Genomic DNA, 26,166 nt, shown 5'->3' on the forward strand with positions numbered 1-26,166 from the left:
TTCTACGAATACTTGACGTGATTTTTCAAACTATCCAGAACGAATATAGTCCTCAACTATAGCTATCCTCTCCTGGATTGAATAAGGCATTTTACACAAACACAACTGCACTCAAAACACTGTACTGCAGCAAACTGTATACTGCACTGACACAAAACCATCTGACAAACGGCAGCAATAATCAGTAGTAACATATACATGCATTAGTCGCGCTAGTTGTGTGAGAGTCTTTCATAGTGTTGGGTAGCGGTTTCATTATGGGTTTTATGTTGCTCACTCTGCATTTTTCAGATAGTAATGATTTGATATTCTACCTTCAAATACTTTATTAATCTGTAAAAATCAGTTTTTTTTAAAAAAAAAAAGAGCTTTTTACAAAATTCATTGCAAAATTCAAGAGCCTTAAATTTTCTTCTATTATTATTTATGATAGAACCTTGAGTAAGTTGTAAAATATAAAATTTATTTGTAGTTCAAATTTAAAATTAACTTAGATTAAATTTGATTTCCTTTAGATAAGGTCATTTTGTAAATTTAGTTTACAAAATGACCTTTTTGACCTTGTTTTGGTCAACAACAAAAAAAAAATATGCATATATATATATTTTACAAAATATATGCGATATATATATACCACTTATAGAGATATATATATTACAAAATATAATATATGCGATATATATATGCAAGAACAGCATATATATATATATCGTCGAAAGATAAGGTAGCAGACAAAAATCGAGATAATCGACCTTAACATTACATGAAACGTAAAGGTTATTAGAGATTTTGATTCTGAATAAGATATATAAATCATCAATGTTTTTATGACTACTTTAGACCAACTGTATTTCTCGTAGCCTTCAATGATTTAGAGTAAAAACAACGTACAAATTTGTAAATTATTATTTGATTATACTTTTAGGTACTATCTAACAAGAAGTAGAAGCTAAGCACGGTAGAGATAACTACAGCCGAGTTAAATCTTACGTTAGTTTACAAATTTTATATGATTTGAGTTTATTTCAATCTGCTGCTGTAACAGAAAAAATGTACCACTATAATAGAAACTAAAATATCCGATAATCGAACAATAATTGTGTAAATGTTATTATAATTTATTTCTATAATATTTGACACATTTTTACGTACCAAAATCTTAGATAAAGTTGTATATCTACCCTTTGGTCTTTTATGCATTGAATAAAAACATTAAATTATACTTTTAGATTTAGTTTAAAAGTTCACCGTTAAGGGAGGGCGTCAAAAATTATGAATTTACTCAAATCCATATTTTGAATATCTAAAAACGTATGAAGAGAATCAGAACGAAAAGAAGTATTCTTAAAATGCAATTTAGTAGTTATAAATAATAGAAAACATTCTTAAGATTAAACATAAATTTAATAATTTACATTGAAATAAATATAAGAAAAAAAAAATAAAGGAAAAAATTGCTTCTTTTTCTTAAGACCCATAAAAATCTTTAAGTAAAATGTTACTAAATCACACAAGTTAAATCAAAATTACAGTATACATTTAAAATTTTACATAAACATTTAGAACAGTTGATCTATCTACTACAATTTGATACAAATTGAAGAATTGCTTCTGGCTTTAGATGACACTAAAATATGATATCGGCTCTTAAGGTATAGAAATTAGACACCTTTTTATTCAGATTTCTAATCCCAAAATAAATGTCACAAAAAATAGATTCAGTTATTGATAAATTGAATAAAACAAGCTAAATGTTGGCAATTAAAAAAAATGTCAGGAAAGTTGTCCTCTAGGGATTTATCCTAAAACTTTTTTACATAATTTTTAATTTTTTGAACGTCAGTCTGTTGGTTTGCAATATCTTCTTGTACAAGTTTACCCTCATTTAAATCATTCCACAATTACTAGCGTCTTATCTAATAGTGATTTACGACTATATTTACAGTTTTTTTGTTAGCTTAACACTTTAAATAAAGATACATTTAAATATTTCAGGTGCAACCCGGATGGAGAGTTGGCATTTCCTCCGTTCAGTAGCCCCTGCGGATCAGGTGCTGGCCCCGGAATGGCATCATATCTTAAATCAGCGGCTCCTTATTCGGTCAACGGAATCGGTTTGGCAATGGATTCCTTACATTCATCGATGGGTTATCCAGCAGGTAAGTAAACTAAGCTGATATATCGATCGAAGTTATTACAGTCGTTACACGAATAATTTTAAAACAAAATTCTCTACATTAACACATATATTTTAATCACACCTGTTTAATTTAAGAAAGATTTTATATATATATATATATATATATGTGGTTTAGATGCAAATTTTTGGTTCTTGTACTAAATATATTCAATTCTTATTCTCGTTCAACAAAACTTTTTTCAGAATATTTTGAACATCAATGAATTAATTTTAAAAAATTAAATGGAAAATTAATTACTTTAGGTATTTTAATAATATAAAAGATTTACATATACAACTTCTACCACATCGTAGAAGTTATAATGTAACTTTAAAGCATTGCAGTCTATGACGAAAGGTAGCGAAAATGACGTGATATTTTTAACAGAACGTGAACGAGAATTAAAATTTGATTTTTACTGTCATAAATCATTTTTATTAATGACGATAAGACTCTGTAGTCTTTCATATCTTCACTATTTCTTTTAAATTCCTTATGTTTGCCAATCCTACATCCTTGATGATTCGCTTTTTATATTCTTACCTTTGTTTCCAATGCTTTTTTATCTAAAATACTCTTCATTTTTTAGAAAATTAATTAACCCTTGATAGATACATGTAAAATAACCCTTCATACATGGACTACCGACTCAGTTTGTCTAGTATCAATCTGCCTTAGGCTTCTCTTTTCCCTCAAAATTGTCTTTATCTATAATGTCAACTCACTCAGATTTTAGCTTTCTTTTTTAACACCATGTTTCTAAAACCTGTATCCTTTTCTTTTTGTTTCCCTACTGACCATATTTCGCAATCGTAAATTTTTACACTCATACAAATTTATTAAATAACGCCTAATGTGTTATCAGGAGATCTCTTTGCTACATACAATTTTTTCACATTTATCTTAAGTGAAAAGATAAGTTGTATTATCTTCTACTCTGTCCATCCTTTATAATTTTTCACCTTTAAAGTGAAATCTAGAATTTCTGAAGTACGTTCTTTCCCCTTAAAATTAACTCTTTATTTTGTTTCTTTCTATGATTTATTTCATTATACTTTTGTTTTTTGTTCACTTAAATTAAATTTTATCCTACCAATTTATCTATAATATTCAGTATTCCTTTCTACCCTTTTTTTACTTTCAGAAAAACCACATCTTAAAATTTTAATCTTTAATTATTACAATAGTCCCAGATTTTTCTTGTCTTGTTCGTGTGAGAATTGAAGTTTTCCTAATTCAGTTCTCCATTGTAAATACAGAAACCTATTTTTATAAAAAAAATTATAACATTTCTTTTTTTCTAAATTTAAATACTGTAATACTAAAAATCTTACAAACGTTATAAATTATCAATTTCACAATTATCGAATTCTTTTTCAAAAACCACAAATCCTATTTTGTTTTTTTCAGACTACCTTCCAAAATCAATCTGAAAGTGTTGTCTTCCTTGTACCTTGATTCTTTTTGAATCTAGTTTGGTTTTCACTCAAAAATTCTTTCTATATTTTATCTATTCGTCTACAAAGTATTTTAGTTATACCTAAACGCATGTGTTTTCGATTCAATGGCGCTGTAGATCTGTACATCTTTGCGATTGTAAAAAAAAAAAAGAAGAAAGCCTCCTGCTTTATTTTTGATGCAATACGCTCGCTATAACAGAAATCTGAGAATATTTCTTCTGATTTAAGTAATTTTACTGGTTTAAATCAATTGCTATATTCTTCTTCAAATTATTTGCATATTCTATTAATTTCTGAACATAGTGGAATATTTTATTTTATTTTTTCATTAAATTCCTTCACTTCCTCCGGTATATCATTACGTAAATTTTCCTGCCTATTGATCCTTCATCCTTAATAATTCGATAATTATTCTATCAATCTCTTGGCTATCACTTTACTTTTAACTAGTCTTTGATGATATCTTTAGGTTTTATCTCATCGATGCTCTCTTATCGTTTTGTAGATTACATCGACAAACTGATATTTTTCATGAAATTCTTTTTTACATTATAACAACTCTTCTTCTATTGATCTTTTTTCGTTGATTTACATTATGTAACTATTTTATTTCTTAAGAACTCTTAAATGTGTTTATAGTTAAAGCATCTTGTACTTTTATAACTTCTGAATTAAATGAAATATATAGATTTATATTATTATTTAATCATTAATAATATTCTTTTTATCCACCAAGATTTCCTTCCATCGCTTTCTTTTCTCCGCCTTTTCTTTTAGGTTCATCGATTCATTGTCTTCGATATCTGCTTTTAGTAATTTCCAAACTTAATTATATAGTTTGGTAAAAATTTGCGTTATATAAATATCTTTAAATCTGTTTTCTGTATTTGTAACCAGTTTCTTCTTCAAATTCATAACCTTATGGAAATGGTAATAATACCATAATAATAATATCGGTAATAAATACCATTTTTTCCGGGTATCTTGTGTACGTCATTGGTTGTCTTCAGAATTAGTGCCTAATTATTTTTTAATCTACCTAATATCGTCAGGTATCTTCTAGGTTTTTTGCCTATTTTGTGTTATCTTCTTTTTTTTGATTTTTAAAAAGGTTGATTAGTATTATTAATCTATATTTTGTAAGAATTTTAAAATAATCGTCATCCTTTTTTCCTTTCTTTGACTTAGGTTAAACTCCCTGACTACCTTCCCTTCCTTTTTTCCATACCATAGCACTCATTTTTCATTATTATTAATTTCTCAGCACCTCTTATACGGAATAATTCAACAAGAATGTAACAAACTTTCAGGATATGTTCTAATGGTAAAAATAAAGAAAGTTCATGTAAAGATAGTTTCGGAAACCCTTCCGACTGTTAGATAGCAAAATATGTCATTCTTTGATAAAGATTTATGCCCCTTTGATAAAATTAAGCCGTACCGTAACTCTTGGGAAACAAATTTAATGATTTTATATGAAATCTGACCTGAAAAATTAACAAAAAAAAAAATAGGTCCAGAACTGTAATTTTAGTCGTTTTTTTTAATCTGAGGTAAAAGGCAAATGTTAGGAGGTCGAGAAACACATTATTTTATATTGGGCGTAAAATAACTTTTTTAAATGAATAATAGACATAATTTTAAACAAAATTTATTAAAAAAATTAATTCTGAGCAAAATGATATGAATAAATTTTGCTGAAATTAACTACAAACTTAAGAATTTTGAAATTTATTAAAAACTAAATATATCAAAAAGTGGCAGATTTTAACTAAGTATTAAATGAATCAAAATTTTCAATATTAAAATACAAAAGAGTTAAATATTTTTAAAAAATCAATAAAACAAAATTGGAACAAAAAAAAATAAAACAACAGTTTATTTATCAATAAAAAAATTTATTGATAAATAAACTACACATATTAAAACTGTATTTAAACAATAATTTTATTTAAATCGGTTTTAAACATAAGTTAAAACGTATGAACTACATGAAATTTCTTCTACATTTCACCAATAGAACATGTCGTGAAAGTTTGTTACATTTTTCGTGAATCATTCAGTCTATATTAGAATATTTACACATGTTTACCTTCTCGTACACTTGTACAGGAATGTAATTATACTCGTAAATATACGTAGGTATATAAATACTCTAATTTTTCTTTAGTTTTTTTTTCATTGCAATCGATAGACGCAATTAAAGTTAAGATTGTAACCGCTTTACATTTAATAGTCTGAAGCCTATTGCAGTAGTCATAGATTTATAGGAAGGAATTTACATTAGGCAGTGTATCATTGTGTTATGTTAAAGAAGACATGTTTTTGTTGTGCTTGGCTTGATTGAACCTTTAGTTCTGTATCTTGAATATTATGAATTTTGTGTTGATGTGTTTTTACTTTTAGTTAATGTTATGGAAATGTAAACTAACCTTTAATTTATTTACGTATCTCAGTGAATGCGAGTTTGGAATGTATAAGTTTCAAATGCAATAATCGATAATATCATTTGAAAGTTGTACGGTTACAACATATTGTAATATTTGTTAGTATGGATAGTTTTCCTGATCAGTATGGTTTATAAATTTTGGTTCTAAAATTTAAAGAAATTTTAGAACCAATCTAATTTTTAAAGAAATTAGTTTGATTAGGCTCATGCATGTGTTTAAATAATGCATTGTTTTTTTAAGATCAGAAGAAGGAAGTCAAGAGTTAATTTTTAACAATATTTCTTTGCTCTTGAAATGAAAACAGAATAATAATTTACTTTCTCTGGTAATAGTTTACATCCTGTAAACAATTATAAAAGGTAAACATTTTAATTGATTGAGGAAACAATTTTTTTTATTATGTAGTCAATCATATTTAGTATAATTATTACTGATAATTGCCCGGTGACTATCTTTATAATACGATTTAGTAGATTTACTCTTTTCGCTAAAAATTTTTGATACTGAAGTCGAAATATTTACGTTAGTCATTGAGTTTTCTTAAAAAACTAAGTAATGTATGAACGTATTTTATTTAGATTTCAGTTAAAATATTTTTTTGGTCGACTACTTCCATTATTCTACCGCAAATAATTAAACTTTTTATAAAAACTCTCACACTTAAAACTTATAAGAATTATAATTAAATGTAACAATTCACTTACCACTAAAATACAAAAAAAATAATGAAATAATATACTAATCGAAACTACAAATAAAAGTCAAAAGCAGAAAAAAATAAAAACGTAAAATTAACATAATAATAATAATATACAATTATGTATTATGATATAATTAATATATATATATATATATATATATATATATATATATATATATAGGGAAATACACGTTTTATTTTGTATGATTATGACGTAATCATACAAAAATATTAATATATATTTAAAATATTAATATTAATATATTTAATATTAATATACATTATATTAATAATGCAATATATTTTTTTATTTTTTTTTTTTTTGCTCAATAATAATTATAATTACAATCGGCTCTCCTGCGGAGCCGTAAGTAAGTTTCCTAACAAAAGCACGTGATAAGAAGGTTCTTAAGAAACCCCCAAAATAAATAAAACACAATAAACAGTTGCAAGTAAACTTAAAGTCTTATATGAAATTTCAAGCTCAGTCATAAATCACAAACCAATAATTTCAGCACCATATAGTCCACAAAGCAAACATTAATAACAAATAAAAAATAAAAAGAAAGAGAAGTAACAAGAAATTAGATACGACACCACTAAACTTGACGGTGTTAAATTCCAAACTATTACGCAGACCCTAAGTCGAATACATGGATTCGTTTCAACCATCGGATGGATGTCTCTGCTGTTATCGAGTAGATTAATTGCAAAATGGTTTAAATGATTCTCAAGCCTCTGCAGGTATTTGACATTGCACTGTTGTGCAATCTCACGAACCGATGGGAGCTTCAGATAATTGTGAATCTCATCATTCCACGTGAAGCCCGGAGCTTCGGCAATTACCCTCGCTACTTTGTTCTGAAATTGTTGTATAATTTCCATATTACTAGTACTATCCGTTCCCCACAATTCCACACCGTACGTCCAGATTGGGCGCAGGATAGTCTTGTAAATTAATATCTTGTTTGATAACGTGAGGCCTGAGTTCCTACGAAGCAGCCAATGAAGTTCCCTGTACCTTGGGTTTAGCTGTTTCCTCTTCATCCTCACGTGACACTTCCAGGTCAAACGCCGATCCAGGTGAAGTCCCAGATACCTCATAGTTCCGCTTGCGGGATCAAAACACCATCGAAGTACACACCGGGGCAGTCACCTCTCCGCATGGCAAATGTGACGTGCCTCGACTTACCTTTTAAACCTTAATCCTCCACTTTTTCTGCCACACGCACACACGATCCAGCGTCATTTGTAGGGCCTGCGAGGCTAGGCCAGGGTTTTCGTTAACGACCGGGATAGCAGTGTCATCAGCGAACGTGGCGACGATGCAATCATCCAGGACCGGAATGTCCGCAGCGAATATGGAATACAACACAGGGCTCAGCACAGAACCCTGAGGGACACGCGATCCAATCTCAAAGGTCCTTGAAAACTCGTCATTACATTTCACCTGAGCTAAACGCCTCTCAAGATAATTCCGCAAGACTAGGAAGTAGGGTTGAGGAAGTTGCAGCTTTAACTTGTAGAGTAAGCGAGGTATCCATACCTATCAAAGGCCTGTTGGATGTCTAAGAACGCCGCCGAGCAGAATTTTTGCTCCTCCAGACACCCACTGATGACTCTATATGATTGTTCGATTGCGGTATGGCCACACCTGAACCCAAACTGATGGTCCGGAATTATCCCCTTACTCTCCAACACTGGCCTAAGCCTTTGCAGTAGTAGCTTCTCAAACAATTTAGATAAGACCGGTAACAGGCTAATTGGTCTGTAAGAAGAAACTCCCTGTGCAAGCTTCCCTGGCTTCAAAATCATCGCCACTAATACAATATATAAAGATATTTTTATTCTATTTCATTTTTTAATTGTTTTAATTAAAAAAAAAAAAAAGTAATTTATTATTTAATTTATCACTCGCAACCAGTAAGAAATAAAAAAAATTGTTTTTTTGTATTTATTTTTGAGTATTTGATGTACGATTCATAACTGTTGTTAGCAAATAAATTTTCTATGATTTTTTAAAAAGATTGTGTCAAAACTTTTTTACAACCAATGGCGCTCAAATTTGCCAGTAAAACTGGAAAATTTACCTGTAGAAACTGTTCTTACACAAAACTTCTTTCACAATATCTGTTCTTTAAGGTGTAAAGCCAACATTTCAAAGTTTATCTAATGAAGATTTGTTGAAAAAATATCTCCATGGACAGACACAGGACTCCAGCGATTCTCTAAACCACATAATTTGGAACCATTTGCCAAAAAAGCTTTTGTGGAAAAGAAAACACTTGAGTTTGGAGTACATGATGCAGTATCAGCATTTAATAATGGAAACATTAGCAAGTGTAAAGTTCTGTAGCATCTTCGAATCAATCCGGGTCTTAATACCGTAAAACATTTAAAATAGATCGACGAGGAACGGGTAACCGAAGCGGAAAAAACAATTTAAGAAATGCAGAAAAAGGAAATACAGACAAACAGAAATAAAAAGCTAAAACTAGAAGATCATGAAGCTAACATTGATGACCCAGATTTTGAAGCTAGGCAGTTTTTAAACAGTTACTTAAAAAAAAACGTGTTTATGTTATTTTTAAATCCCGTTTTCCAAAAATCATATTTTTCTATATTTATGACCAATTATCATAGAAACCACTGAAGATATCAACTTGAATTTTTGTCATTATTCTATATATATATATATATATATATATATATATATATATATATATACATATCTTTCAATACATTTAGATTTATGAAAATGTGTTAACAATTATCCGTTAAAAAAATAATTCCTAAAACATCGAAAAAAAATTAATATTATTAACTTATATTCCATTAGGGAAGTAGTAATAAATCTAAATGCATCTAATCTACTTAGAATACCAAGTGCCCAGAAAAAATTTATTTGACGCCTGTAGCATTAATAGTTACTGAGATAATGGGTCTTCAGTATAGATAAAATTAACATAGCAAAGGGTAGACGGTTACGAGTGCCCTTAAGCCAACGTATCTAAATATTTTCTTTTATATTTGTTTATCTTTTCTATTCTTATTTATCAATTTTTATTTTTATTTAAAATAAAAAAGGAATTTTAATTATTTAAATAATTTTTTTATGTATATATCAAGTATCTTATTCAATTTTACACAGCATTTTCAGTTAGAATACAACGTAACATACAGATAAAGAATTTGTATTTTAATTATTTGTAGTTTATCAAGGGAAATATTATTTTTAAACTAAAACCTTTTTATAAGAGACACAAAACTAAAATCACCATTATAATATGAAAAAATTATTTTATAATAATCTAAACAGTATAGAATTTTGTGTACTACATTATTAGATCAAAAATAAAATTAGAATAATTGCATTAATAGTAATTTAAACTTGACAACAATGTAGTATTGACAACTATGTATATTGCAACAAAAGTTTAATTCTACTGAGGTAAATTGTAACAATAGAAAGCAACTCAGTTTGAAATTTGATATGTAACAGTCGGATGAAGCCCCATGAGTGACAAAGAACCTGAACTTCAGGCACGCAACATATTTAAAAGAAGTCTAGCAATGTAACTAAATGCTATTTTCTACTGTTGAAGTAATAATAATAATAATGTGTGTGTGTGTATATATATATATATGAAAGATAAAGAAAGAGAGAGAATGTGATATATAAGGAGAGAAGAAAACAAAATTATACTGAACATTACTAAGAACAAAATATCGCGTTGAATTTAATTAATTATAATACTGCGTATTTGATTTTCATAGAATCCAATTCAATCTCAAACACCATAAATAGATAAAAGGAGAGGTTACTGTAATATCTCTGTTTCTTAATCCATTTTGTATCGTGTCACATGATATAAAATGATTTTGTATATTACTAATAATAGTAATAGTATTCAGTTATTTTACATCTATCTTAGATTATAATTTATTAAATTTTATATCCATTTAAACATATAAAATAAAGATTAATTTTATTTTTTTTTATTACTGAAGGGTCGAATGATTGATACAATTCTAAAAAGATACTCCTAAAATATTTTTAATTATATCTCTCAAACGTCATGAATCTGTATTGATAAATTGTAATAGTGTAATTGATGACAAAATAAATTATGAATACATATTTTTTATGAATGATAATTAACATAAAAAAAAAAAAACATATAAATATATATCAAACTTTCCCGAAGAATATAGATAGAATAGTATATTAAAGGAGAGAGTATGGTGATCTTGTCAAAACTGGGTATTGGGTTTTAGGGTCCAACTTTTCATCCAGAACAAAAAAAATATTGTACCTAGCACGCACATATATTACATATATATATATATACTCTCTCTCTCTCGCTCTCTCTCTACAAAAATACATATATATATATATATATATATATATCTACGTATGTGTGTTGCACTGCTTTTGGTCCTATATTTCAGGATTGATAAAATCGATTTTCTTCTAATTTGGCTCATATATTTCTAAATATGGGTTATTGATCATATTTTTTCTTCAAAACTCGTTAACGGAATAAGGAATATCATGAAAGAAAACAATTTCGATTTTCTTCTGATGCATTTTAGAGAAAAATTTATTAAAGCAAATTTTTTACCAAAAATGCATATACAAATAATCTAGAAAAACATTTTTTTTTTTTAAATCAATCCCCACCTCTTAAAATTGAAATATATGTTTTTTATTCTTTTGCTCTATTCCCTTCCGTTTAAATAGTTTTCAACATTTTTTGTATGTTTATGCTTTATATATAGAGCTATGAAGAAATATTTACATTTTTTTTTTAAATTGTAGACGCCAGACCTTAAATCTTTTAAGCTTAATTTTACATGAATATTTTTAGAAAAAGTTTCCTAAAATTTATCCTCTACCTCTAAAACATATATATACTCTTCTTTTTTTGGCTCTAACATTTTTAATTTTTATAATTAATAGTTAGGAAGGTCATGTAATACTTTACCAGCTTTTATAGGTATTTAAAAAAACAAATGTAATTAATATTATTAGTAATTCTATTTTCATAAGAAATAAATTAATATTACTGATACGTCAGTAAGAAAATCTTATGTTCAATTTTTTTCTATACATAAATTAGATTTTATATTAAAAAAAACTGAAAATTATCATTTGTTTTTCATTCAATTTTTTATGGTCTAAAATAACACAAAATAATTGAATTGAAGCTTACGGGCTGATTTTAGGTAATCCAAGAAAGCAAAGAAGAGAAAGAACAACATTCACCCGTGCCCAGTTGGATGTCTTGGAAGCTCTTTTTGCGAAGACAAGGTATCCGGATATCTTCATGAGAGAGGAAGTCGCACTGAAGATTAATCTTCCCGAATCAAGAGTTCAAGTGAGTAAATTTTAAAACTTAATATTACCTACGTGAAACATAATTGCTAGAATTTCTTTTAGTTATGTCGTAGATTCGAATAGCGAACCATTACCGATGCATTTTAGTATTGGGTATAGAAATCAGAATTCAGTTTTCATTTAGATTTTAATTTCTTTTAAATCTTATCATTTTACTTAAAGCTCACAATTTTTTTTTTAAGTCAATTATTCCTTAGATTAAACGAAGCATTGGGTTCATTTTAGACCACATATAAAAATTATTGCTCACAAACATTTTCTTATAATTGAAACCAGCTCACCATTAAATAAAGTATTATCTATTTCCTTTATTTAATAAAAAATTAACTCATATTTACAGTCAAGAATACAAGTTTTACAAATCAGAGCGATTGTTATTTCGTAACTCTGATATCAAGTATCTTACAATATAACTGAAATGACTAATACTTAAATGATATTTACATATTAGGAAGGATTAATAACTCCCACTTTACTTGATAACTATCTCAACTCGAAGTTGGCCTTATTTTACATCGGATAACAGAGTGTTCGAACATGTTCATAGAAAGGACAATAACATTAAACCAGACAAGTATAAAAATATTTTCTTTACAGTCTCTAATAACGCTGCGGAAGAAAGGTTCATGTATAAAGAAGGAATGGATATTGAAAAATGGATCTATATATAAAATATAAATCATGACAAAAATTCCCAATCCTACTTCAAAGGAGTACTTCATGTTTTTTTTCTGTCTAGTGAGTACTTATTCCACCCAAAATTCCTCAGGGATCAAGGAATCTTCATCAATAACGTGAACAGAAATAACTGATCAACGAATCTTGCCTTGATCGGCTCAAATATACTTTGGCAATAAATATCTTATTCTGAATAAAAAAAAATAAAGAATCATCTGAGAACTGATTTCCCTAAGGAAAGCCTTTTCCCAAATCCCTTAGAATTGTGTAGTATAGAATTATCAGCTTGTGCTTTATTGGTTTATTCAGATCTACATTGGAAAACGTAGAATATAGAACAACCAGAAAAGGATCCAATTGTTTAGCTATTATTTAAGTGAAAGACAAGCTTTCAAAGGTAAAATGGCAACTTGAAGCTGTTGTTCGTTAACATAATTTTTGATTTAGAAGACTATAAATATCCGTCTAATATCTATGTTATTAGAAATGAAAATAATTTGAATATCTTTTTACTTTACAAATAACTGCTATGTAATTTTTATTTAAAAAAATCAACCGTAATGAGTAGGCTGTTAGCCAGTTGGTAGGCGTGATTAGAACTATACTTAAATTTAAAAAATCCAAAGTTGATAATGATCAAGAAACTTACTCTACTAATTTTATATTTACATTACTAAAATTGCATTATCAATTATTGTTCTTTCATTTTCCTCTGTTTGTCCTGATTTTTTCTTTGTTTTCATCTAATTCATTCATTCTTCAAATTTTTTAAATTAATTTTCAATTGCTAATTTTAAACAATCCTGTATACTTTTATTGATGTATATATACTCGTACAATCATAATTTCAGGTTTACAGTTTTAATGATTTTATGAATTGCCTGTGGCAGAAATTACTAAATTTTACACGTAGACAGCCGTTCCTGATGTTGTTTGTGCACGTACTCACGACTTGAGAAGTCTTTGCAAGACGTGTGTGGTGTTTTATGATACTTATAATACAATTTAATACAAATACGTCATAATAAAAAATAATAGTCGTTGTCATTATATGACATAAATAAAGAAAAATTAAATTAATAAACTTTTAGTTTTTAAGAAAAATATTTTTTTAGGTTAAATTAGAAATAAATAACTTTTGTAATGGACAAGTGAACAAAAAACTCAGATATACATAATCAATCAAATTGATTATAAGTTGTAGACAGTTTAAACTAAAATTCATTTTAATTCAACTTTGATTTTGGGAGTAACCTTAGGAAAAAAATTGACTTTAAATTAGGTATTTTTATTTTGACATAGCAAAAGTAATTATAAAAAATGAAATATAATGCGCCTTAAATTCTGAATTAATAAATAGGGTTAAAAATTTCTGGATTTATAAGTACTTATTTTAAATTTACTATCGACTAATAATAATTAACTCTACAGAATATTTGAAAACGATTTACTTCATAGAAATAGGTTTTAAAAGTTACTTTCTTTTTTAAGTAATTTTATTATGCATTATCAATATGATTTTTATTTAAAATATGAATAGCCCTAAAGAAAATACTGCCCATATAAATATATTTTATGCAAGACGTACAAAGTCGGGAAACCTTCATTTAATAAAAGGAAGAAACGCGTGCAGAGAAACGGTATAAATAAATTACTGTGATTTTGACTAACGATCTCTAGAATAGGGTATACAAATTATTTATTATTAATTAATCTCAGTTATAATTCAAAGTTATCTTGAATTTTTGCTTGAAATATTTTTATACGTTACAAAAATCTTGTTCTAAAATAATATGGAGTTACCCAGGACCACAACAGGAAAAAAGACAGCCAACGATTTGAGAATCTCCTTCTTTTATTGATGTAGATTAGAAAGGATAATTAGTCCAGAAAATGGAAAGAAAACCAAAGGTGGATTTGTAGTGCTTCATTTCGTAAAAATTATACCACAATTTTATTCATCCCAATTCTTGGTAACAATTAACTCTTTTCATTTTTCTCATAAAACCTGTAGGTATAAATTTCAAAGTAAATGCGTAGAACCAACCAAGATTTTCTCGCAGCCAAAACATGAATTGTTGCTGTCAACCGTAAGAAATGAACCGGGTAGTTTCCCAGTTCATTTCTTACGTTACCTATTTTTGTATTATTTTCCATCAGGAGCATCAAATAAAAAAATAAAATGATAAATAAATAACTACTATTAATTCTTAAATTATTAATAATGTATAGTTTATTTAAAATTTTTCAACAAAATTTATTACTTTCAAAAATATAAATATCAATACAAAAGATAAAATTTTATTTTGTAAGTTTTACAGATTACATTTCAAATTGGTTTTAAAGAACAAGATCATAACTCAAATATAACATTGTCTAACGTTCAAAGAAATAAAGTAATTTCTTTCAAATAGAGAATATAAATTTAAAAGTTAAATTGATTTATTTTTAATCTCTAGATGAACCGTATCTAATAAACTTGTTAAAATTTGATCTACAGATCTTGATTTGACCAGGTGTGTTGAATCAATCAGTTGAAGAAACTGTGAAAGGAATGACAACCACCATGTTATTCTTAACATGCAAATAAAAAAAAAATGTATACACATATAATAATAATAACTGGAGAAATATGTGACGTGTCAGGATGTAGGATTTACTTCATAATTCCCAGACGGTTTGACAGCAGATGTTTACACCACCCTGAAATATCCGAATATTTTATTTAAAGCCACAAGACGATGAAGATTATAACATAAAACCTGTATGACCGGTTTGAATGTTTAGTTTGGTTTAGTTCAATCCGATAGTGATTGGCACGCGAGAATTTTTGACGTTAATTTGTCCTCATGTAGAAATAATTATATTCAAATGCTTTTTAAAATAACTTTAGGAAGAGAGGCGGTTAATAGAAATAACTTAATGATATTTATGCTTCTAATAACTGGCAGATATAATAAGCAATGTTATTATTTTAATCAATGTTGGGATGTCAATTAGCTAAAAGATGTTTCCTAAATTTTTTTCTGGTCCAAGTCAATATTCTTTTTTTATAAAATATATCTAAAGGGCATCAGCTATTTATTGCCAGTCGTATTTAGCTATATATTTACTACTTACAACAGGTTAAGGGTTGACAAACCACTATTATACATGTAAACAAATAACAAATAATCAATAGCAGTTATATGTAAAAACTATCAAAAATCTTATACGGCATGGATATCCTAGAATTTTTTTTTCAAATGTGTTTTGATTTATTTTTTAAAAATATAGACTAATTACAAAAATTAATAATTAAAAGCTGACAAAATTTTCATTGTCAAAAATTATACAATTTATAATTAAAAAAATTAAATGTGGACATGACTTCCTTGTATGCTTATTAAATACATATACACATTTTTTGCTGCACTTCATTTGAATTTTTATCATTTGAAAGTGAGATACTTCATTCTTTAATAAAGTGGACAGTTACACAATTGCATTGTGGTGGACACCACATCAGCACACTTTTTAGTGCTCGTATCAGCATTTTATATTAATTTATACGAGTATATTAATTTTATTCAAGTCGCTGAAATAGTTATCTGATGTAAGTGAGAAAAGGTCGGATCCGTAACCAAGCACACATTGTTCGAATCCGACTTCATATACACATTTTTAACTTTTTTTTTAAATTTAAATAAATTGATTTATTAATAATAATTAACATCTGTAAAAAGTTTTGAATTAAAATGAAAGTACATAAAATGTTATTTCACTAATCACTTCTGATTTTTTTCATATTTTTTTTTTTCAATCAGAGGTTAATAATTATTAATAAATCAATATATTTAAATTAAAAAAAGTTAAAATAAAATAAAGGAAATGAAGTCGGATTCGAACCGATGTGCCTTCTCCTTGTAAGATTCAAATATTTCATTAATTAAAATTTTATTTGACTATAACTCTGGAACCAATGAAGTACCACATATGATATATCGTTGAAAAGCTCTCAATGAGGGGTTATTACTGTAGTTAAGAAAAAGTCCAAAATCCAAATTTGTTTGGATTTTGGGCTTTTATTAAGCACTTTTGGTCCATTCAATTCCATTCAAAATGGGAGGTGCACAATTAGATGTTGGAACAGTCCTAAATACAAAATTTCAAGATTCTACAGCTAATCGTTTTTGAATTATGAGAGATACATGCGTACGTTCGTACATATCCTTCCTTCCTTTACTTCGTACAAGGAAGTAATTAAACAATCTAAGTTGTTTTAACAATTTAAGTTAAGATTTTGTGTAAGCTAGTTATTTATTTTTTTATTGATATTTCTCGGCTTTAAATTAGAAAAACTAGCATATTCCAAGAGAGGAATGGAATTTAAACAATTAGCCGAAAAAATATTTTACCAATGTATACTAGAATGTTACACTTTTACAAATTAATAAAATACTTGAAGCAGTTTAAAAAAATTATAAAAAGAATATGTTTTTATTCCTCATACCCAAAATTTAAAGAACTAAAATAATAAATCACAATTATGTTGAAAATAGTCAGCCAAAGTACCTTAGCTTCAAAAAAATCTGAATAAAGTTAATCCAGCGGTAATGTTTGAAAAGATGTGAGATACCAAGATAGTGGATGTCTGCAGACATATAATATAATTTCAGAAAATCTTATTTTAATCCATTAATAAGCAAAACCAAAATATGTAAATTAAGAACTGAAAACGATTAACTATCACTTTTTTACACTTTTATAAATAGCATTGTTTGCAGCCTCCTTTCATTTATCGGGTTGTTCCGATGATCTTGTGTCTGTTTTCTGAAGAGGGTGATTCGTGATGAGTGGCAAAGTGAACGGAATGCTACCAACAACAATAAACTTCGAGCAGTTAAGAACACATTCACTGTGGAGCTCTTCCTGCAGGAATAACCGTCGAGAGGAGATTATTATTTGTCGTTTGCTAACAGGGCACACATGAACATCTCATGATTCAGACCGATGCACCCACCACTTTGTGTTCGCTGCGACTGTCAACTAACGGTACACCTCATCCTTGTGGACTGTGTATATATTACGCGGAATTGTATTAGAAATTTAAATTAGGGGCTAACATCCCAAATATTTCAGAAAACAATATGACGATGTTTTAAAATGTCTTGTTATTTCATAAGGCCGTTAATCTGTATTCAAATATTTGATTATTACTGTAGTGTGTTTCATCTATTTATGCCATTTGGTGCATGTCAGATGGTAATTTTATTGTGTTACGTTAGATTTTTAATATTGTATTTCAATATCGTTTTACTTCGCCTTTAGCTTACGGCGTAGTCACGTTACATCTATACTGTACTGTAAAAGGAATATTTTTCGTTATGATTTCGTGCGTGTTAATTATTGATTTTATTACACGACTGCTTAAAAAGGAGTGCAATTTATTTAGAGTATATGTATGTATGAATGTTTGTTTGACCATAGCAGCTCCATGGCTGAACCGATTTAAATATATGACATCGCGTTGGAATTCTTCCGTTACCTTAGCCTGTATAGAAAACAACGACATGTCATATGTGGTACTTACTTATTTTCATTGGTTCCAGGGTTATAACCAAATTAAATTTTAATTAATGAAATATTTGGATCTTATAAGTGGAAGACACATCGGTTCGAATGAGACTTCATTCCCTTTTTTTAACTTTTTTTTAATTTAAATATATAATTTATTAATAATTATTAACCTTTGATTGTAAAAATATTTACAATAAATCATAATTCAATAATAACAATAAAAAAAAAATGAAAAAATATCAAAAGTTATTAATGAAATTAAATTTTATGTACTTTTCATTAAAAAAAAAAAAAAAAAAATTGTATATGTAATTTAAATGGCGTATAAGTAAGTTATATGGTGTCCACATCAGATTTGGTGAAACATCTGATTCGTTTTTGTTTTCATTCTGTTGATGGTTACATCATAATAATTTTAAAAAACACATTATTAGATAGATGTAAGACTTACATTTATTTAAAGAGTAATACAGGGACTTTTATCTATCCTAATATTTCATGTAAGATTATTGAATTAATAATTGTATAAATATTTGACGTTAATAAAAAATATAAAAAAATATCAGAAGTTATTAATGAAATAAAATTTTACGCATTTTTTATTTAAAAAAAATGTGTATGTTTAATTTAATAGACGTACAAGGAAATCCTGTGGTGTCCATCAGATTTTTAATATTTATCTCTTGTTTGTTTTACAATACTCCTATTTAATTTTTAAGTCTGGTTTTGTGTTATTAACTTAAATTATTTACTATAGTAATATTTTTATCCGGGCGCTGATAACGCACATTGTTTTAGTCCAGGAAAAAAATTTATATAAATTTAAAAAATTAAAATCCATATTAAATAGATTAAAATTTTTTCCTAATGAAATAGAAATGTCTATTTAGCAATATTTTGTCGGTATAAATCGTTTATGTGTTGCTCTGAATTTAATAGTTGTTTTTTCATAATTATTATATTTTATTTGTTGCGATTTGTTAAAAAGACCGATAAGATTCATAAGACAAATATTGAAGAAATTACTTTTTATGAAATACCAGGCAACTTGGAGTAAACTAAAGGCTAATTTACTTTTGGACTTCCCGTAACAAATATTCCTTCAATGTATTCTTGAATTAATCTTAATACTTCAACAGTTTTTCCTATCACCCAAGCCTTCCAGTGGTTCAAGTATTAAAAAAACAAAATCAGCCTTTAAAATCTGTTAAGCAGCATCAGTTGGAGCATAAAATCCTATCACCACCAACCTGTGACCTTCACTTCCAATTTGTCGGTGATCAAATGATCACCATACATGACCAGTTTTTAACAAACGTTCGATTCTTCCGATTAAACGCTTATTGTATCTTCCCTTTTGTTTTTTACCTTTATCTACACCATTGTAAAAGTGTATATACACACTTTTTATTTCATTGCTATTTCCTTCATTTTTTTCGAATAAATCTACCACATCCACATTAAATTCTTCGAAGACTTAAAAATCTAATCTTAGTTTTCTTATTGTTAATGTTTTCCTGATCCTTTGAACATTCCAGCATTCAAAAACAACATTCCTTATTTATTTTTCATTTTCGTCTTCCCTGAATCTATCCGATTTTAGAAAGCTTGCTGTTACAAATTTTTACTTGAAATAAGTTTCACCGAGGATGAATTACAGACCCTAACTTGAATCCTAGACCAGGAGTACCAGACTATTTTTTTTATTAAGGTCTCATTTACCATAATCTTTAAAGAACCAAATCTTAATTAAACGCAGCAATACTTGTTTTGGCTCATCCCGGGTATTTTATTTCCTCGGTACCAAAAATATCTGAGGAGCCTTCCCTTCCTGGGACGTTGTTGGATGAGGAGTAAAGTAAGGGAATAGAAGCGATTATGTAGAAGTGACAACTAAATGATTATGATATAAGATCGGAATATGAGGATTTAAATGGAGGTCGGGATATGGAAAATTGACACAATAGCTATAAAACACAACTATATAAATAGAATTCAATAGTTTTACTACACAGGCTTTATATTTAATTAATCACGAATTGGAAGAGTATTATTAAAACAGAAGAAAAATTTATTTTATAAGGGTAAATCACTTAAACAGAATTATTAAATAATTATGATGGATATATATTTTAAATCGGATTTATACAAAAAATTTGAGTCCTCTTTTTTATTTCTCAACCATTATTAAAGGTTTTGTACATTTGCTAATAGAATGATTTTAATTCTAGTTCATATATACATATATATATATATATATATATATATCTTTACTCTATTCCTTGGTTAGACGAATATAAAAAAACCTAAGTTAGAAAATTTTCTAATTCAATTCAAAAATAAAATATTAATATTCATGAATTGCGTTAGAAAATGTTCTATTAATTTGGATAATTTTTTTACTTATATATAAATATATATATTGTATATATAAATACATATATATATATATATACATATTTTACATATTTTTTTTTATATATATATAAATATATATACTCACATTTGTATAAAGTAATCCAATGAAGATTTAAAAAACATTGTTGTTTTTTCTCTTTATTTACTATTATATTTTTTATAATAGTAAATCTTATAAACTACAAAGAAACATAGAATAAAACTTACATCTAACATGTAATATTACTACTATCACACTTAAAAATAATTATATATTTAAACAAGCTAGTACAGCAAACTTAATTTTGTGAAAAAAGGAATTCATTAGTTGAACAGAACACTTATTGATTAGAAATTGATTAATTTAGTTATTGAAAAAATTTAATAAATTAATTTTCTGTTATTTTGTTATTGTCATACAAACAGACTTTTACTTTTGACTTTTTGCTAAAAATCAAACTCCATCAACAATTAAGCATAAATTATAAATAAAAACAACAATTAAAATTTAGCTTATATAAAGTTTAGCTTAAAATAAATTATCATACTTTAAATTATCATGTCTTATATCCAATTTCAATGCATATTCCTTTTCAGCAGCACCTTTATAATTCATCTTTCAACACCACACCAATTTATTCAGTATGATTAAATTTTAAAAGCAACATAATATTTGCAGCTTTTTTTAGCAGGAGTAAGTTTAATAAATAAACTCTTTCTAAATTTGGATTTAAACCTATTCAAAGAATTTTCCTCTAATAGCAAAATAGATTTTATTAAAAATGTAATTCCCTAACCAAGATGGAATGGATTCAAAAATAATTCATAAGATTATTCAATCTTATAACTAAATCCCAACGAATAATACAATCATTGACATCAACACCTTATTTCTGTAAATTTTAATTGATATCAGCATAACATAATAGGGGAACAGTTAAGTAAATAAATGTATGTATTAACTGATGAGATGCAAACTTCTATAGGGATAAATTTAAGCCTAATATTTACTAAAAATATATATTTAATTTTTTTTTTAATTGTGTTATTTTGTATTGAATATGTTTCTTCATATTAAAAATATAACTGAATTTAGTTGTCAGAAAAATATATGCCACATTCCCAAAAAAGTTCTCCAACTATTATAAGACTTTTTTTTAATATCAATTTCATTTAAAATCAGTTTAATATAAAACTTTTAAAAAATGTATTAGGTAAAAGATTACCTTGAAGAAGAATTTTTCAATAAAAAATTATTTATAAAATTAATTTATTATTTTTAAAAAATAAGTATGTAAAAGATAAACAATGAGAATAAGAAATAAATAATGTATACAATAATAATTAAATATAATAAATTTATATTTAAGGTATAAACACACAGAGCTTGAAAAATTCATGAGAAAATGAATTCAAAACATTTAATACAGTGAAGGGAAATATGTAAATTAATATACCTTAAAGCAGTGATTCCCAAACTGTGCACCGCGCAAAAGCGCGGTAAAGCGCTTGTAAAAGCTTCATAATTAATTGAACAAAGACATTTATAATTATTAATTTAATATTAATAAAGTAAAAGAAAAAAGTTAAATAATGAAGATACACGAGTTTTATTTATTTTTATCTCTTACTTGAGTAGTCATACTTTTACTTAGGGTAAGGTGCCATGGAAAGATTTTAATTGAAAAAGGCGCCGCGACTTGGAAAAGTTTGGGAACCACTGCCTTAAAGGAAGGTCAAACAAACTGGTTCTGTTTAACATGAACCAATCTTCACTATGAGAGATGGTTTTCCATTTTTTTTTTTGTACTGGAAAATCAAATGTAATACCCAATTTTTGAAGGTAGGAAAACACTTTTAACAAATTAAAATTTTTTTATAAATATGTGAAATAAGGATTCGTCTTCCTCTTTTTTTTCCTAATAAATCAAATAAGTAAAATAATATCTTAAAATTATTATATACAAAAATATAAAAATTCAATAATTTTATAAAAAGAATAAATAAATAAATTCCGTAACATTCTGATCGGGTTGTTTTTCTTGTTTGTTATTTATTGTTTGTTTGTTATTTAGATTTTAAGTAGCATTAGGAAGGAAAGCTGCTCAAGTTATAGAAATATTATTATTATTATTATTATTACTAATTACCTATAAAACATCTTGACAATGTAAAGTACCTAGGCATATACGCAGATTCAAGTATGCGTTGGTTCACAAAAATAAAATTAAAATTTATAATAATTACCTTAACAAGAGATTCTTATACTTTACTATGATTGAATCTATAAGGAGATATGGTATTACAGTTTACCATTTTACACAAGATATATTTTAGTTCCATTGAAATCAACGTTAGATGAAATTCATAATATATTTTTGTGGTATAGATATTAAAACATTAAATATTTTAACATCTGAAAATTTTAGACTGTATAATAATTCTTAAATATTTCTTTGAAAATAAGTTTAGAAATAGATATGAAAATAATTATAACAAAAAAATTAAACAAAAAAAAAATTTATAATACTGAAATGTTTAACTGAGATTCGTAAATCGATACCAGAAATATTTATTCCAAAACTCCTTAGCTGACTTCCATAAAGCATGAAAAGCATAAAGAAACATCTTTATAGAAAAATTAAAAGAACTCCTGTTATGAACAATAGATCATAAAGTATATACTATAATACAATACAATAGTTCATATACTATAGATAGAAGTAACCTAACAAATGACAGTTAATACATTACTGGTTAAAACGAAAAACATAAATTTTTCGTATAAATAGTAGAAGTAAAATTGAAAATTATCGATTATCGATCAAATATGTGAAAATTATTAAAATATAATATGAGAAATATTGAAATATTGAATCAAAACAGCGGTGAAAAAATGTTATCTGTATATTAAATCTAATAAAGACAATCTTCGTTTTGTGTGTGCCCTAATAACTTAAAAACTATTTGGCCGATTTCGCTGAAAATGTCACAATTTATTATTGTTTGTCCCGGGAGTGTTTACATGTTATAAGTTCCATGTTATTAGTTTACATGTTTAAATAAAAATAACGACAAAATATTAGTCACATAACTGTCTGAGGAAGTCGATATTGACATAGACAACGATCGAAATAAACGATATCTCTCGATATATACAACGACATTAAATTTTTAAAAAAAGAAGTTTTAGGTTGTTTATTTATATGCTTTTTTTATGATTTATATAGTAGGGAGTTTGGTAAGGTTTGAACTGTGGTAAACATTTCGGGGGTTATAAGAAGAAAGAAAGAAAGAAAGTAAAAAATGGTAAATAATATATTTTACTTTTTTAATTTAAAAATAACAATGCGTCCAAAACGAAAAAAAATATTGGTCGATACACAATTCCAGCCAAGAGAATGAGAGAATATAAAAGAAATTAAACAGAAGAAAAAACAGTACAACGAAATAAATTACATGTCAAATATAATACAAAATTTATTTAATTCATACACTCAAATTTAGCAATAGCGAAGCATCGCCGAGTCCTTTAGTAATAATATAAAAAATATGATACAAAATACACATGAATATTTATGAAGATTTTGTTTAAAACTTCCTCATACAAGTTAATTTTAGCTTTCGAGGGAGATGCCATCAGAATATGAATACATGAAAATTATTGTAAGAAATACAAATAAATAAATAAAATCATCATCATTATTATTACTATACTGCCGATCTCTGTGGTGGAGTGGTAACGTCTCGCCATGGAGATGGGCCTTTCATCCGGAGGTCCCGATTTTGAATCCCGGTCAGATATGGCATTTTTCACATGCTACAACATGATATGGCATTTATCATTCATCTAGTAACTAAAAGAGAGTATAAACCAGTTGTTACTCTGTAAATATATATATATAGATTATTATTTTTTTTTTTTTTAACTGAATTTTTACGGGCATCGACTACTAAGGTGCCCTCGTCACATTCTTTAAAAGAAATTATTATCTCCATCAGGATCGTCATATGTAAGGGTGTAAAGGGCCCTTACATTTTATTTAAAAACACAAACTTCACAATAAACATTAAAACATGAAAGACAAGGACGATCACAAACACTTACGGGGTGTAAAGGGCCCCAATATTAAAATTTGAGATAGGTTCTCAAAAGACCATGAACTTAAAATTAAAATTAAACTAATCAATACCATATCTTTCTTTCTTCTACGAAGTCTCATTTATAGTTTGCTTAAGCACCCTCGGGGAGACCAGAACCGCCGTTGAGCAGTATATCAGTCGTGCCAGGGTGCCGTGGCAGTTGAATCCTTCTTGTATCAGGCCATAGGCATGCACGGCGTACACCCATAGCCTCGCGCCCTCAATCCACCCTTGAGGGTCCCCCATGCCATCATCGGACACACCCCGACTCACTGCTCTTGAATGCAGGTGAGCCAAAATGGCCTAGGCAAGAGGGCTACCTCCCGTCACTATACGTGCCACGCTTCGAGACTCCCTTATATGTATATATAAAACTACCGCTTAGAGTATCTCTTACCACAGCTTTAAACTTCCATTTTATAGACTTTTAAGAAGTCCACTGGCGTGTAAAAATGCAACTATATTTTCTTCATTTCCATTATCCAGATCAGCACTAATATTATTTGTAAGACGGAACTCTTTCTGAGGTCCTCATATATGGTACACTCTTCTATTAGATGCTTGATTGTCAGTGTTTTATTACAAACACCGCACATTGGTCTCACTTCGCCGGTTAACATATATAAATTTGTTAATCGCGTGTGACCGATTCTAAGTCTGGTCACCGCTACTTGTTCACGGCGAGTCAACTTAAAGTCGCTTTTCCATTTATAAGGAGAAGTTTTAACCGAGTTTAATTTTGTATTTAAACTCCTCCATTCAGCGTTCCACTTGTTTCTTACTATGTTGGTTAGACGGTTTTTAACATCTGCCACTCTTACAGGAAATGCATCCAAGTCATCGCAGACTGTTGCCTTTCTGGCAACTTCGTCTGCGATTTCATTACCTATAATACCAGCATGCCCTGGAGTCCATACAAATACGCATCGCTGTCCTCGTTGTTTTAGTACGTATAAAATGGACAGGATGTTTGCAGTTAGGACATCCTTAATGTTCTTGTTCCGAATTGCGACGAGCTTTTTTTTTTTTTTTTTTTTTTTATATAGATTATTATTATTATTATTATTATTATTATTATTATTTATTATTACTGACAATTAAAACAAAAGTTCCTGATAAGATGTGAAATTTACAATAATACCAAAATTTCCATATTTCGATTAATTAAAACCTATCTAGTAATATTAGATGCTACAAA

At 27.5% G+C, this 26,166-nt stretch overlaps 1 protein-coding gene across 1 annotated transcript in view; it reads left to right on the forward strand.

Annotated features, from left to right (window-relative positions):
- The window catches only part of LOC142320145 (uncharacterized), a 68,749-nt gene that overhangs the window by 19,175 nt on the left and 23,408 nt on the right, over positions 1–26,166 (forward strand). The window contains exons 2-3 of the mRNA XM_075357826.1: positions 1,996–2,159; positions 12,020–12,171. Coding sequence (XP_075213941.1) covers positions 1,996–2,159; positions 12,020–12,171 — 316 coding nt within the window. The remainder of the gene's footprint in view (positions 1–1,995; positions 2,160–12,019; positions 12,172–26,166) is intronic.

This window comes from Lycorma delicatula, chromosome 2 (assembly GCF_047948215.1).
Source record: "Lycorma delicatula isolate Av1 chromosome 2, ASM4794821v1, whole genome shotgun sequence".
Classification (NCBI taxonomy): domain Eukaryota; kingdom Metazoa; phylum Arthropoda; class Insecta; order Hemiptera; family Fulgoridae; genus Lycorma; species Lycorma delicatula.